At 47.5% G+C, this 14,458-nt stretch overlaps 1 protein-coding gene across 1 annotated transcript in view; it reads left to right on the top strand.

Moving 5' to 3' along the window:
* The window catches only part of frem2 (FRAS1 related extracellular matrix 2), a 117,367-nt gene that overhangs the window by 25,602 nt on the left and 77,307 nt on the right, over positions 1-14,458 (top strand). The window contains 2 exon segments of the mRNA XM_033022243.1: positions 9,624-9,770; positions 13,542-13,772. Coding sequence (XP_032878134.1) covers positions 9,624-9,770; positions 13,542-13,772 — 378 coding nt within the window.

Genomic DNA, 14,458 nt, shown 5'->3' on the forward strand with positions numbered 1-14,458 from the left:
CTTGTATGTGTGCATACTCGGCCAATAAACGTATTCATTCATTTTCATATGGGGAGAAGGCAGGAACGGGGTACTGATTGTGGATGATCAGTGAATGGCGGTGCTGACTCGCAGGGCCGAATGGCCTATCGTTTATTGTCTAAAGACATGCGGGTTTGCAGGTTAATTGGCTGCTGTAAATTGGCCCTTGTGTGGGGGGCAGAACTAGTGATCAATGGTCAGCATGGACTCAGTGGGCCGAAGAGCCTGTTTCCATGCTGTATAATATCCAAACTAAACTAAGCAAAGCACGCATGCAAAGCCTTTCACTGTATTTCGCTACCCGTGACAATAATAAACCAATACCAGATATGTGGATTAAAATGTTAACAATTGTGATAGTCTTTGAGGTAGAGTAAATGAAATAATTAAGTTACAAGAAAATACTAAAGAGTAAAACTGTAGGAAATGATTTACAGAGTTGAATGCCACATCCTATTCAGAATGCCACTCTGACTTTGTAAATGGAACAAACTCAGAATGGCATTCTGAATAGGCTAGGCAATCCATATATATAGATTTTTTTTGCTGGCATCCATATTAAGGGCAGTGGAGTGTACAGCATGTTACAGGAATATATTGCACATGTACAACCTATCATTTGCCAAGCTTTGTCACCTATCCATGTTCTACAGAGATTCTGCCTGACCCACTGAGTTATTCCAGTACTTCTACAAGGATGTTGCTAGGACTCGTGGGCCTGAGCTATAGGGAGAGGTTGAGTAGGCTGGGACTCTATTCCTTGGAGCTCAGGAAGATGAGGGGTGATCTTATAGAGGTGTATAAAATGCTGAGAGGAATAGATTAGGTAGATGCACAGTCTCTTGCCCAGAGTAGAGGAATCGAGAACCAGGTAACATAGGTTTAAGGTGAGGGGAGGATAGATTTAATAGGAATCTGAGGAATAGCATTTTCACACAGAGGGTGGTGGGTGTATGTAACAAGCTGCCAGAGGAGGTAGTTGAGGCAGGTACCATTGCAACGTTTAGGAAACACTTAGACATGTACATGGATAGGACAGGTTTGGAGTGATATTGTCCAGACACAGGCAGGCAGGATTATTATCTCAATGGGGTTAGGTTAGGTAAGGTAAGGGGGAGGTACAGCGAGACCTGGGAGTCCTTGTACACCGGTCACTGAAAGTTGTCTTACAGGTACAGCAGGCAGTGAAGAAAGCTAATGGAATGTTGGCCTTCATAACAAGAGGATTTCAGTATAGGAGTAGAGAGGTTCTTCTGCAGTTGTATAGGGCTCTGGTAAGAACACATCTGGAGTATTGTGTACAGTTTTGGTCTCCTAATTTGAGGAAGGACATCCTTGTGATTGAGGCAGTGCAGTGTAGGTTCACGAGATTGATCCCTGGGATGGCGAGACTGTCATTTGAGGAAAGATTGAAAAGACTAGGCTTGTATTCACTGGAGTTTAGAAGGATGAGGGGGTTCTTACAGTGAAATAAAAAATTATAAAAGGACTGGACAAGCTAGATGCAGGAAAAATGTTCCCAATGTTGGTCGAGTCCAGAACCAGGGACCACAGTCTTAGAATGAAGGTGAGGCCATTTAAGACTGAGGTGAGAAACAAAGTTTTCACCCAGAGAGTTGTGAATTTGTGGAATTCCCTGCCACAGAGGGCAGTGGAGGCCAAATCACTAGATGGATTTAAGAGAGAGTTAGATAGAGCTCTAGGGGCTAGTGGAGTCGAGGGATATGGGGAGAAGGCAGGCACGGGTTATTGATGGGGGATGATCAGCCATGATCACAATAAATGGCGGTGCTGGCTCGAAGGGCCGAATGGCCTCCTCCTGCATCTATTGTCTATGTTTCTATGTAGGTGGGACTGGGACGTGTAGTTGGGACGTGTGGGCTGAAGGGCCTGCTGCGCTGAAGGGCCTGTTTCAAAGCTGTATCACTTGACGATACTTTGTGTGTTTTTCTCACTGTTAAGCCGCACTTGGAGCACGGTGAGTAGAAGTGAGAAGCTGGTGCTGGGAAAGACAGAGTAGCGTTGTACGGAGGACACCTTTAACAGGGCAGCCTGTGTTCGGAATAAGGAACAACAAACATCTCAGTGGGCGGCACGGTGGCGCAGCGGTAGAGTTACTGCCTTACAGCACCGGAGACCCGGGTTTGATCCTGACTACGGGTGTTGTCTGTACGGAGTTTGCACGTTCTCCCCGTGACCTGCGTGGGTTTTCTCCGAGATCGTCGGTTTCCTCCCACGCTCCTAAGACTGACAGGTGTGTAGGTTAATTGGCTTGGTGTAAATGTAAATTGTCCCCAGTGGGTGTAGAATAGTGTGAGTGTAATGGAATTCTCTGCCTCAGTGGGCGGTGGAGGCTGGTTCTCTGGATACTCTCAAGAGAGAGCTAGATAGGGCTCTTGAAGATAGCGGAGTCAGGGGGAGAAGGCAGGAACGGGGTACTGATTGTGGATGATCAGTCATGATCGCATCGAATGGCGGTGCTGGCTCGAAGGGCTGAATGGCCTACTCCTGCACCTATTGTCTAATGTGCGGGGATCGCTGGTCGGTGCGGACTCGGTGAGCTGAAGGGCCTGTTTCTGCGCTATATCTCTAAACTAAAGGAAACAAAACTAAACTAAACAGCCCCACTTCGGTTTGAATCCAGGAGAGGTGTGATCGGCTGGGGATCTGGTGGAATGCAGCAGAATGGCCAGGCAAGGTCACAATGATTTTGTGCAATCTTGCTCCACCATAATTCCCTTCATGTACTCCTCTGGCTCCCAGCCTAATCCGTTCACTCCGTCATTCCACCTGCATCACCTTGGAGACTCCTTTCACTCCAAGCATTAAGCTGCCGATAAAGACTGTAATCTGCAGCTGCCAACTGTACTGGGCTCTCGTCCAGTGCCCTTGTTCCAGCCGCCAGCTCTTACATAACGCGCTGGGTGCAGGGCGTGATAGAAGTGAGAGTTGAATTGTCCTATGTACCGACAACGGATCAGCGAGCTGCTTACCTGCCGCAGCTTGACAAGCCCGTTACACAGCACGTGTAGGTAATATAGGTGAATGCACACAGTCTTTTACCCAGAGGAGGGGGATCAAGAACCAGGAGACACAAGGCCGCACGGTGGTCCAGCAGTATAGTTGCAGCCTTACAGCACCAGAGACCTGGGTTCGATTCTGACTACGGGTGCTGTCTGTATGGAGTTTGTACGTTCTCCCTGTGACCACGTGGGTTTTCTCCAGTTGCTCCGGTTTCTTCCCACAGTCCAAAGACGTACAGGTTTGTAGGTTAATTGGCTTCAGTAAAATGGTAAATTCTTCCTAGCATGTGTTATTAGTGGTGTTAGTGTACGGGTTGATTGCTGCTCGGCGCGGACATGGTGGGCTGAAGGGCCAGTTTCTGCACTGTATTTCTAATTTAAACTAAAATATGTTTATGGTGAAAGGGGAAAGATTTAATAGGAATCCGAGGGGAACATTTTCACACTGAGAGTTGTAGGTGTATGGAACGAGCTGCCAGAGGAGGTAGTTGAAGCAATAGACAATAAACAATAGACAATAGGTGCAGGAGGAAGCCATTTGGCCCTTCGAGCCAGCACCGCCATTCAATGTGATCATGGCTGATCATCATCAATCAGTACCTCGTTCCTGCCTTCTCCCCATATCCCCTGATTCCACTAGCCCCTAGAGCTCTATCTAACTCTCTCTTAAAGTGGAGGCCAGTGATTTGGCCTCCACTGCCCTCTGTGGCAGGGAATTCCACAAATGTCAGTACCTATGATGGACTAGCTTAGATGGGGCACCTAGGTCAGCATGGATTAGTTGCACCAATGATTTGTTTCCGTGCTGTAACTCTATATCCGGTATAATAAATACATTTTCATTTAATTAATAACATCAATACAATGCAAAAAAGAATCACGGTCTCTAGTGCAGCTAAAGACACGGTCATCAGAAGATCGTAGTTGCTGAGGTTAGTGTTGTGCAGTGTTCAAGAGCCTGATGGTTGCTGGGAGGAAGCTGTTCTTGAACCTGAAGGTCACGGTTTTCAGGCTCCTGTACCTTCTACCCGATGGTAGCAGCGAGATGAGAGCGTGGCCAGGGTGGTGTGGGTCTTTGATGATGCTGGCTGCCTTTTTGAGGCTGAGCCTCCTGTAGATCCCTTCGATGGTGGGGAGGTCAGTACCTGTGATGGACCTTCGATGGTGGGGAGGTCAGTACATGTGATGGACCGGGCAGTGTCCACCACTCTCTGTAGTCTCCTTCGTTCCTGTGCGTTTGAGTTACTGAACCAGGCCGTGATGCAACCAGTCAGTGTGCTCTCTACCGTTGATCGTATACTGAATCTCCTCAACACAGGAGAATGTAGTAGCCTTGAGACCATTCCTGACAAGTGTTTCTAATGGTGATCATGGTGTATCTCCTGGCCTGGGAGCAAGCAGGATATCCAATCTGGCAGATCCCTCATGTATTAGGATTTGCATGTTTCTCACAACAAGTAGAGATAGTCGTAGAGTCAAACAGGCCCTTCAGCCCAACTCATCCATGCAAACCTAGATGCCCCGTCTACACTAGTTCCACCTGCCCACAGTTGGCCTATATCTACAGGTACATGGATAGGATCTTCAATCTCTTGCTGTTGTGTCACAGTAGGGTGTTGTGCTCTGCCTGGGCTCTCATTTTCAAAGATTATTTCCCCTTTTCAACAAACGCCACTTTGAACACACCACGAAGCACTAATTTGCCATGCTGTTTCAACACCATAAACCTTTCCTATCCATGTACCGTAGACCATGCAGCGTAGGTTCACGAGATTGATCCCTGGGATGGCAGGACTGTCATATGAGGAAATTGAAAAGACTAGGCATGTATTCACTGGAGTTTAGAAGGATGAGGGGGATCTTATAGAAACATATAACATTATAAAAGGACTGGACAAGCTAGATGCAGGAAAAATGTTCCCAATGTTGGGCGAGTCCAGACCCAGGGCCCACAGTCTTATAATAAAGGGGAGGTCATTTAATACTGAGGTGAGAAAAAACTTTTTCACCCAGAGAGTTGTGAATTTGTGGAATTCCCTGCCACAGAGGGCAGTGAAGGCCAAATCACTGGATGGATTTAAGAGAGAGTTAGATAGAGCTCGAGGAGCTAGTGGAATCAAGGGATTATGGAGAGAAGGCAGGCATGGGTTATTGATTGGGGATGATCAGCCATGATCACAATGAATGGCGGTGCTGGCTCGAAGGGCCGAATGGCCTCCTCCTGCACCTATTTTCGATGTTTCTATGTTTCTATTGCCTGCCCAAGTGTCTTTTAAATGTTGTTATCGTACCTGCCTCAACTACCTCCTGTTGCATATACCCACCACCCTCCACCATGTGTGAAAATGTTGTTCCTCAAGTTCCTAGTAAATCCTTCCTGCCTCACCCCAAACCTACTAGTTCTTTAATCCCCTACCCTGGGCAAAAGATTCACACTGTCTATTCCCCTCATGGTTTTATACACCACCATAAGATCACCCCTCAGCCTCCTGTGCTCCATTAATTAAAGTCGTAGCCTTCCCAACCTCTACCCATAGCTCAGGCTGTCGAATATCTGGGACTTCTCCCACTGTCCCTGCCATCACTCTCTCTTGCCGCCGGCTAGAATGCGTTGTTGTCTGGCAGCCACGGAGAGTGTTCTCTAAGTATCGGCATCCTTCTCTGATCACTTCACGACATCGTGTTGACAACCGTGCTAAATATAACATGGTCCCGTGCAGGAATAGCGTGGGCTTCCTCTTTAATGCTTCGTTCTGGCTGTAAACAAATCCAACGGTGTTCCAAACTTTCTCTTCACTCCGTTCATTTATTTTGTTGTGGGCTACCTGAATTCGAAACTTGCACTAAACCCAACCGTATGTCAGCACACCCAAAGGAATTGGAGAAGGGTCTCGATCCGAAACATCACCCATTCCTCCTCTCCAGAGATGCTTGGTGCCTGTCCCACTGAGTTACTCCAGCATTTTGTGTCTGTCAAAGGAGTTGAAATTCTGCTTTGAATTGGAGCATTACGTGCAGTTCCAGTCGCCCCCGTTGCAGCAAGGACGTGGAGGCTTTGGAGAGGGTGCAGAGGAGGTTCATCAGTGATGCCTAGATTAGAGGGCATTGGGCATAACAAGAGGTTGGACGAATTTGGATTGATTTCTCTGGAACGCTGGTAGTTGAGGAGAGACCTGATAGAAGTATAGATGACGCGGTGATGTCGCGTGTCACTGCTGACGTCACCACGCACCATGCGCGCATCGCGCGGCGTGACGCGTAAATGATGTCGCGTAAATGACCAGCAAATGACGCCCAAGTGGGACAGGCCCTTTACAGCGAATGCAGCGCCGGAGACCCGGGTTCGATCCCGACTACGGCTGCTGTCTGTATGGAGTTTGTACGTTCTCCCCGTGACCTGCGTGGGGTTTCTCCGAGATCTTCGGTTTCCTCCCACACTCTAAAGACGTACAGGTTTGTAGGTTAATTGGCTTGGTAAATGTAAAATTTGTCCCTAGTGGGTGTAGGATAGTGTTAATGTGCGAGGATCACTGGTCGGGCCGAAGGGTCTGTTTCCGTGCTGTATCTCTAAACTAAATTAAACTAAACTAAATAAGGTACACAGTCGGAACCTTTTTCCCCAGGGTGGAAATGTCAAAGACTAGAGGGCATTGCGTTAAGGCAAAAGGGGAAAAGTTTAAAGGAGATGTGCGGGGCAGGTTTATTTACACAGAGGGTGGTGGGTGCCTGGAACGTGCTGCCAGGGGTGGTGGTGGAGGATTGTGGTGTTTAGGAGTCTTTGGATGGATATTGATATGCTGGGATTGGAGGGATATGGATCATGTGCAGGCAGATAAGAGTTGAACTTGGCGTCATGTTGGGCACGGACATTGTGGGCCGAAGGGCCTGTTCCTGTGCTGTCCTGTTCTGTGTATCAAAGAAAGAAACTTCAAAACACCAAGTGCGTCTACATGCCCAAAGCCTTGTCACACTATTTCATGTTGGCACTTTGTGCAAATCCTTAGTCTCGCTGTATAAATCCCCCGACCTTTGAAGTGTTATTAGCAGTTTAAACATCCTTTACCGTATTGCGGAAAGAAGCTTTGTGCTAAGTCTAACGGGATGTATCTGAGGCAGTTGGTCGCTTTTCTTGTCCAGGCCCCTTTTATCAGCTGGATTTTCTGTTACTTGGGTGGTCTGTGGCCGTCACTAGTCTCCACTAGTGTGTGTCCTGACTGTGGCTATGAAAGCTGCTGGAGGACATGCAGCTCGCTGCAGCATCCTGGGAGCTGGGAACACACAGCTCCTTCTTAAGGTCCACTACAATCCTGGCCGCAGGCTGACCTGCCACAGCCAAGCCCACGTCCAAGCCAAGCTCAGTCTAGAGGGGAGGGAGGGAGGGTGGCTGAGGGAGTGGGTGACAGAGAGAAGGGGAGAGGGGGAGGGAGAGAAAAGGGAGGACAGAGAGAGAGAGAGAGAGGGAGGGTGGGGGAGGAGAGGGTGAGGGGTGGTGAGAGGGGGGATGGAGGGGGAGGGAGAAGCAGAGAGAGAGGGGGGGGAAAGAGAAGGGGAGAGAGAGAGAGAGGGGAGGGAGAGAGAAGGGGAGGGAGAGAGAGAAGGGGAGGGAGAGAGGGGAGGGAGAGAGAGAGGGGAGGGAGAGAGAGAGGGGAGGGAGAATTGATAAACTTGCTATTGTGTTGTACTGCTTACAGCTGCAAGAACGTGTAGCAATCAATAAAGGGCTATAGGCCTATTGCGAGTTTATGTACAGGGACATATCTATCCATGCACTGGATACTTGTATTTATACTTATGCATTTTTAATATGTATGTCATGTTTTATACTTTGGCAATATGACAATGTATTTTATCATGCCAATAAAGTTTTTAAATTGAAAAAATTGAGAGAGAGGGAGAGGGAGAGAGGGAGAGAGAGCGCTCTGTGGGGATGATTCTAGACCTTTGTCATTGGAAATAAAGTCTATGGAGTGAGTTCACTGCACTGTGTGCGTGCCAGTGCATTCATTACTGACTGATGCCACACAGTGCAGTGAATTCTGTAACAGCCCGCAGAGGAATTGGCCAGACACTCTTGAAAGATGGCAGTGGTTTATAAATAGAAATACTGATAGATATATATAGATAAGTCTTACGAATACACAGAACCTAGATGTTTGTGTTGAACTCTATAATATGTTGTGTCCATTTTTTATTCATTTTTTTTAAAACCTTTTTCTATGGTTTGCAATGGAACTTATTATTATTTAAATTATGTAAAGCGCTTTGGGGTCAATGCAAATTGACTTAAAATGCGCTATATAAATAAAGTTTACTTACTTACTTACTAGAACAGCACAGGAACAGGACCTTTGGCCTAAAATGTTTGTGCCAAACATGATGCCAAGACCATCTCTGCTCAGCCTGCACATGATCCATATCCCTGCATTCCCTGCATATCCACGTGCCTATAGAAAAGCCCCCTAAACACCACTATCATATCTGCCTCCACCACCACCCCGGCTGCGTGTTCCAGGCACCCACCACCCTTCTGTATAAAAAATCTTGCCCCGCACATCTCCTTTCAACTGCCGATCTTACCTTAAAACTATGCCCTCTAGTCTTTGACATTTGCACAGGTTCTGACTGTGTCCCCCTGGTAGTCACTGGTAATATTAACGGCAAGGAACTCCAAACTTGTCCATCTCCACGTCCGCACCATTGGTGCTGATTGAGGCGTGTACTCCACCACGCTGTTAGAAGGCGATACCTAGCTCTTGCTGACATTGAGGGAGGGCTTATTGTCCTGACACCATGTCACCAAGTTCTCTATCTCCTTCCTGTACTCTGCCTCATCATTGTTCATGATACGGCCCACCACACTGGTGTCATCTGCAAACCTGTAGAGCTGAATTTGGCCACACAGTAATGAGTGTGCTGGAGTGTAGCAGGGCGCTGAGAATTAGGGTTGCTAACGTTCTCACTCCCAAATAAGGGACAAAGGGTCAAAATAAGGGAAAATTCCCCACGGCAATTTGTTGACCGACTCGGCCGTGGCTGGGTGAATGATGAGTTGGCCCGGGTGCTGGACTGCACATAATGCCCAGCCGGCGGGCCAGCTGAGGAGTTTTGGCCCGGGCCGCGCGACGTCACGCGCAAAGTCTGGCGCCCCATCCAACTCATGAACCGATGATCGGCCATGAGAAGGAGGGGTGGTGGTGTCGGCAGTAAGCGAAGTTCGGAAGGTCGGACAGCTGGCCGGGCTGCAGACCGACGGGGCCACGGGTGAGACGCTGCTGCTGCTGCACTCCATGGGCTGCACTACCTCGGGACAGGCGAGGTGGGCAGGACGCGGCGCTCCGACCCGACAGTCCCCTCGACCCGAGTAGTAGCAGTCAAATACGGACATGGGCGATCCCGTACGGGACAAACCAATTTAGCCCAATATGCGGGATGTCCCGGCTAATACGGGACAGTTGGCAACCTGACTGAGAATGCATCCTTGCAGGCCACCGGTGTTATCTACGCACAGTACAGTGATGATCTATTTACTGACAGTATGGTACATGTCTAAATTTGTGTTCTCCCCAATATTTATTACAGGAGGAAATAAGCTGCAGAACCAGCTCTTCCGCCTGAACTGGGCGTGGATTTCTCTGGAGAAGGAATATTATCTGATAGACGAGAATTCCAAGTTTCTGGTGGTGATACTAAAACGCAGAGGCTATCTTGGAGAAACCTCATTTGTTGGTAAGGTGCCCTCAACAATTGCCTTAAATTGAAATATTTCCCTTCTAGAAATCCCATTGGACTGTAGTTTAATAAATTAATCAAACTCTCCAATTTTACCCCCCACCCCCACTTCTCCCGCCTCCCACCCAACCCTCCCCCTTCCCCCCCCCCCATTTCCCTCCTCTCTATCCCATGCCCCACCGGGCCTCAGACCCATTTGTGCTTTTCCCTTTCCCCACCTGAACCCTTCCACTGACATTCCTTCCTCTAGCTTCACATTTTGCGCCTCTTCAATTCTTATCTCCTTATCTTACACTTATTGTGTCTGTGGCAATGAATGAATTCCACTTTCCTATCCATATACCTGTCCTAACGTCTTCCACAGACATTGTGGGCCGAAGGGCCTGTTCTTGTGCCATACTGTCCAATGGTCTAAATGGGACTAGCCTAGTTGGGGCATCTTGTTCAGCACGGACGGGTTGGGCCGAAGGGCCTGTTTCCGTGCTGCGTGACTCGGTGACTCTAAATGATCAGCGTTGAATCATCCTGGGCCAGTTTGCAATGAAACTTGGCAACAGAGGAGCAGAATGTTAGTGCTAATAAGCCCAACATGACAGCAGGTGAAAGTACCTCTGAGACTGAAACCTGTGCCAAGTGTGGAACAAGATAGCTCATCCTCACTGCTTCCTGGCTCCATTCACTGCTTGGAAACCCTCCATAACAACCCATGGATTAAACACACCCCTCAGCTAAAATACATTCCCAGAGTCACAGAGCCACGGAAACAGGCTCTTCGGCCCACCTTGTCCATGCCAACCGAGTTGGCAGGCTGAGCTAGTCCCATTTACCTGCATTTGGCCCATTTCCCACTGAACCTTAGATAGACACAAAAAGCTGGAGTAAATCAGTGGGACAGGCAGCATCTCTGGAGAGACTGACTGTGTAACATTTCGGGTCCCGCTGAGTTACTCCAGCTTCTTGTGTCTATCTTCGGTTTAAACCAGCATCTGCAGTTCCTTCTCCCACTGAACCTTTCCTATCCATATATTTCCTATCCAAATATTTAGTTTAGTTTAGATTATTATTGTCACCGGTACCATAGAAACTTAGAAAATAGGAGCATGAGAAGGCCATTTGGCCCTTTGAGCTAGCATCACCATTCAATATGATCATGGCTGTTCATCCAGAATCAGTACCCCGTTCCTGCTTTCTCCCCATAACCCTTGATTCCATGAGCCCCAAGACCTAAATCTAAAGGGCCTGTCCCACTTAGGCGTCATTTGCGCGTCATACAGGTGGCGCGCAAAGTTTTTGTACAGCCCAAAATCCTGGGGCGCCGCGCGTCACTGCCTACGTCACCAAGCACCATGCGCTCGTAATGCGCACTATGCGCGCATCACGTGTGCGGCACAACGCGCGCGTCGTGCGTCATGACACGTAAATGATGTCGCGTAAATGACACGCAAATGACACCCAAGTGGGACAGGCCCTTAACTCTTGAATACTGTACCGAGGTGCAGCGAGAAGCTTTTGTTCGCACCCTATCCAGTCAAAGAAAAGGCCATACATAATGGCAATGTTCTACAAACCCATACCCTGGGTTAAAGACTCTGTTCATTCACTATCTATTCCCCTCATGATCTTATACACCTCTATAAGATCATCCCTTACAGGCAACATTCTAGTAAATCTCCTCTGTACTCTCTCTATTTTGTTGACATCCTTCCTATAATTGGGCGACCAAAATTGTACACCATACTCCAGAATTGGTCTCACCAATGCCTTGTACAATTTTAACATTACATCCCAACTTCTATACTCAATGCTCTGATTTATAAAGGCTAGCACACCAAAAGCTTTCTTTACCACCCTATCTACATGAGATTCCACCTTCAGGGAACTGTGCACAGCTATTCCTAGATCCCTCTGTTCAACTGCATTCCTCAATTCGCTACCATTTATCATGTACGTCCTATTTTGATTTGTCCTGCCAAGATGTAGCACCTCACAATTATCAGAATTAAACTCCATCTGCCATCTTTCAGCCCATTCTTCCTAATGGCCTAAGTATTGGAATACTTCTTGCAAAGGTGAAGAAACAAAGACAATGCCAGAATTTAGGGAATCTAAATCATCCCCCTAAACCTTTACCATCCATTAGCTTGTACAAATGTCTTTCAAATGTTGCCATAGTACCTGCCTCAACTACCTCCTCTGGCAGCTCGTTCCGTACACCCACCACCCTCTGTGTAAAAATGTTGCCCTTCAGGTTCCTATTAAATCTTTCCCTTCTCACCTTAAACCTCTATGACCTGTGTTCTATGGTCCTTGATTGCCCTATTCTGGCTAAAAGACTGTGCATTCATCCTATCTAGTCCTCTCATGATTTTATACACCTCTATAAGATCACCCCTCAGCCTCCTGCATTCTAAGGTATAAAGTCCTAGCCAGCCCAACCTCTCACTATAGCCCAGGCCCTCGAGTGCTGGCAATATCCTCATGAATTGTATCTGCAATCTTTCCAGTTTAATGGCAACAGTGTGACCAAAACCTAACACAAGAAGTTCACAATATGTTCATAAATCATAGGAACTGAATTAGGCCATTTGGCCCATCGAGCCTACTCCACCATTCAGTCATGGCTGATCTATCTTTCACTCTCGACTCCATTCTCCTTCCTTCTCCCTGTAATCTCTGACGCCCTTCTTAATCAAGAATCTGCCAACCCTTCACTTTATAAATACCCAATGACTTGACTTCCACAGCCGTCTGTGACGGTGAATCTGCAGATTCACTGTCCTCTGACTAAAGAAATTCCTCCTCATCTCCTTTCTAAAGATATGTCCTTTTATTCTATGACCTAGACTCACCCACTAGTGGAAACATCCTCTCAAAATCCACTCCATCCAGGCCTTTCATTATTTGTTTAGTTCCAATAAGGCCCCGCTCATTCTTCTAAACTCCAGTGAGCACAGGCCCAGAGCCATCAAACGCCCACCATACGTTAACCCAACATCCCTGGGATCATTCTCGTAAACTGGTAGTCTGAAAAAGGGCCCCAACCCAAAACATCGCCTATCCATGTCCTCCAGAGATGCTGCCTGACCCGCTGAGTTACTCCAGCACTTTCTGTCCTTTTTGTATTAAACACCATCTGCAGTTCCTTGTATCTCTACAATTCTCCAAGCACAGCCTCACCAACATTGTGAGCTAAACACAGAGTGCTGGAGGAACTCAGCGGGTCAGGCAGCATCAATGGAGGGAATGGATAGATAACATTTTGTGTCGGGACCCTTCGTCTTCCTTTTGTCCCTCTCTGTCTCACCAACATCTTGTACATCTTTTAGTTTAGTTTAGTTTTATAATTTTGAGATAAAGCACGGAAAAAAGGCCCTTCGGCCCACCAAGTCCAGCGATCCCTGTACACTTGCACCATCCTACACACTAGGGGCAATTTACAATTTACAGAAGCCAATTAACCTGCAAACCTGTATGTCTTTAGAATGTGGGTGGAAACCGGAGCACCCGGAGAAAACCCATGTGGTCACAGCGAGAACGTACAAACTCCATACAGACAGCACCCGTAGTTGGGATCGAACCCGGGTCTCTGGCTCTGTAAGGCAGTAACTCTACCGCTGCACCATTGGATCACCCTAACTGTGCAATCTATAATTGTGCGTTAAACGATGCTTGGTAAGAATCCGCCCATTGATTTTGGTGGAATAAAACAAATGATATATGTGTGATTGGGTTGTATTTTGAGGCAGCTGTTCTGTGGTTTGTTGACAGGGATTGGGACCAAGGATGTCACAGCTAAGAAGGATAAGGATTTCAGGGGGAAATCACAGAAACAGGTGCAGTTCAACCCTGGGCAGTCGACAGCAACTTGGAGAGTACAGATTTTGACCGATCACGAATACGAACAGTCTGAAACATTCCGGATTGTTCTATCAGAGCCAGTCATGGCTGTTCTCGAATTCCCAGAGATCGCAACTGTGGAAATTCTTGACCCGGGTGATGGTGAGTAATTGTTATTTTACTGTCACAGACTCGTACATCGCGGAAACAGGCCCTTCGGCCCCACTCGTCCATGCTAACCAAGATGCCCCATCGACACTAGTCCCACCTGCCCTTGCTTGCCCCATATCCCTCTAAACCTGTCCTATCCATGTACCTGTCCAAATGTATTTTAAATATCTTTATAGTACCTGCCTCAACTACCTCCCCTGACAGTTTGTTCCAAATACCCACTGTGTGAAAAGGTTGCCCCTTGGGTTCCTATTAAATCTTTCCCCTCTCACCTTAAATCTTTAGTATAGTAATTCGCTCTGTCCTCTTAATTCCTTTACTCTGGGCAAAAGACTGTTCATCTACTCGATCTATTCCTTTCAGGATTTAGTATACCTCTATAAGATCACCCCACAGCCTCCTATGCACCAAGGAATAAAGTCCTACCCTGTTCAACCTCTCCCTATAGCTCAGTCCCTCTTGTCCTGGCAATATCCTCATAATTCTTCTCTGTATCCTCTCCAGCTTAACAACATCGTCCCTAGAACAGGGTGACCAAAACTGAACACAATACTCCAAATGTGGCCTCACCAACTTCTCCCACAACTGTAACATGACCTCCCAACATCTATACTCAATACTCTGACTGATGTCCGATGTGCCAAAGGCCATCTTGACCACACTATCTACCTGTGACG

This window comes from Amblyraja radiata, chromosome 6 (genome assembly GCF_010909765.2).
Source record: "Amblyraja radiata isolate CabotCenter1 chromosome 6, sAmbRad1.1.pri, whole genome shotgun sequence".
Classification (NCBI taxonomy): Eukaryota; Metazoa; Chordata; class Chondrichthyes; order Rajiformes; family Rajidae; genus Amblyraja; species Amblyraja radiata.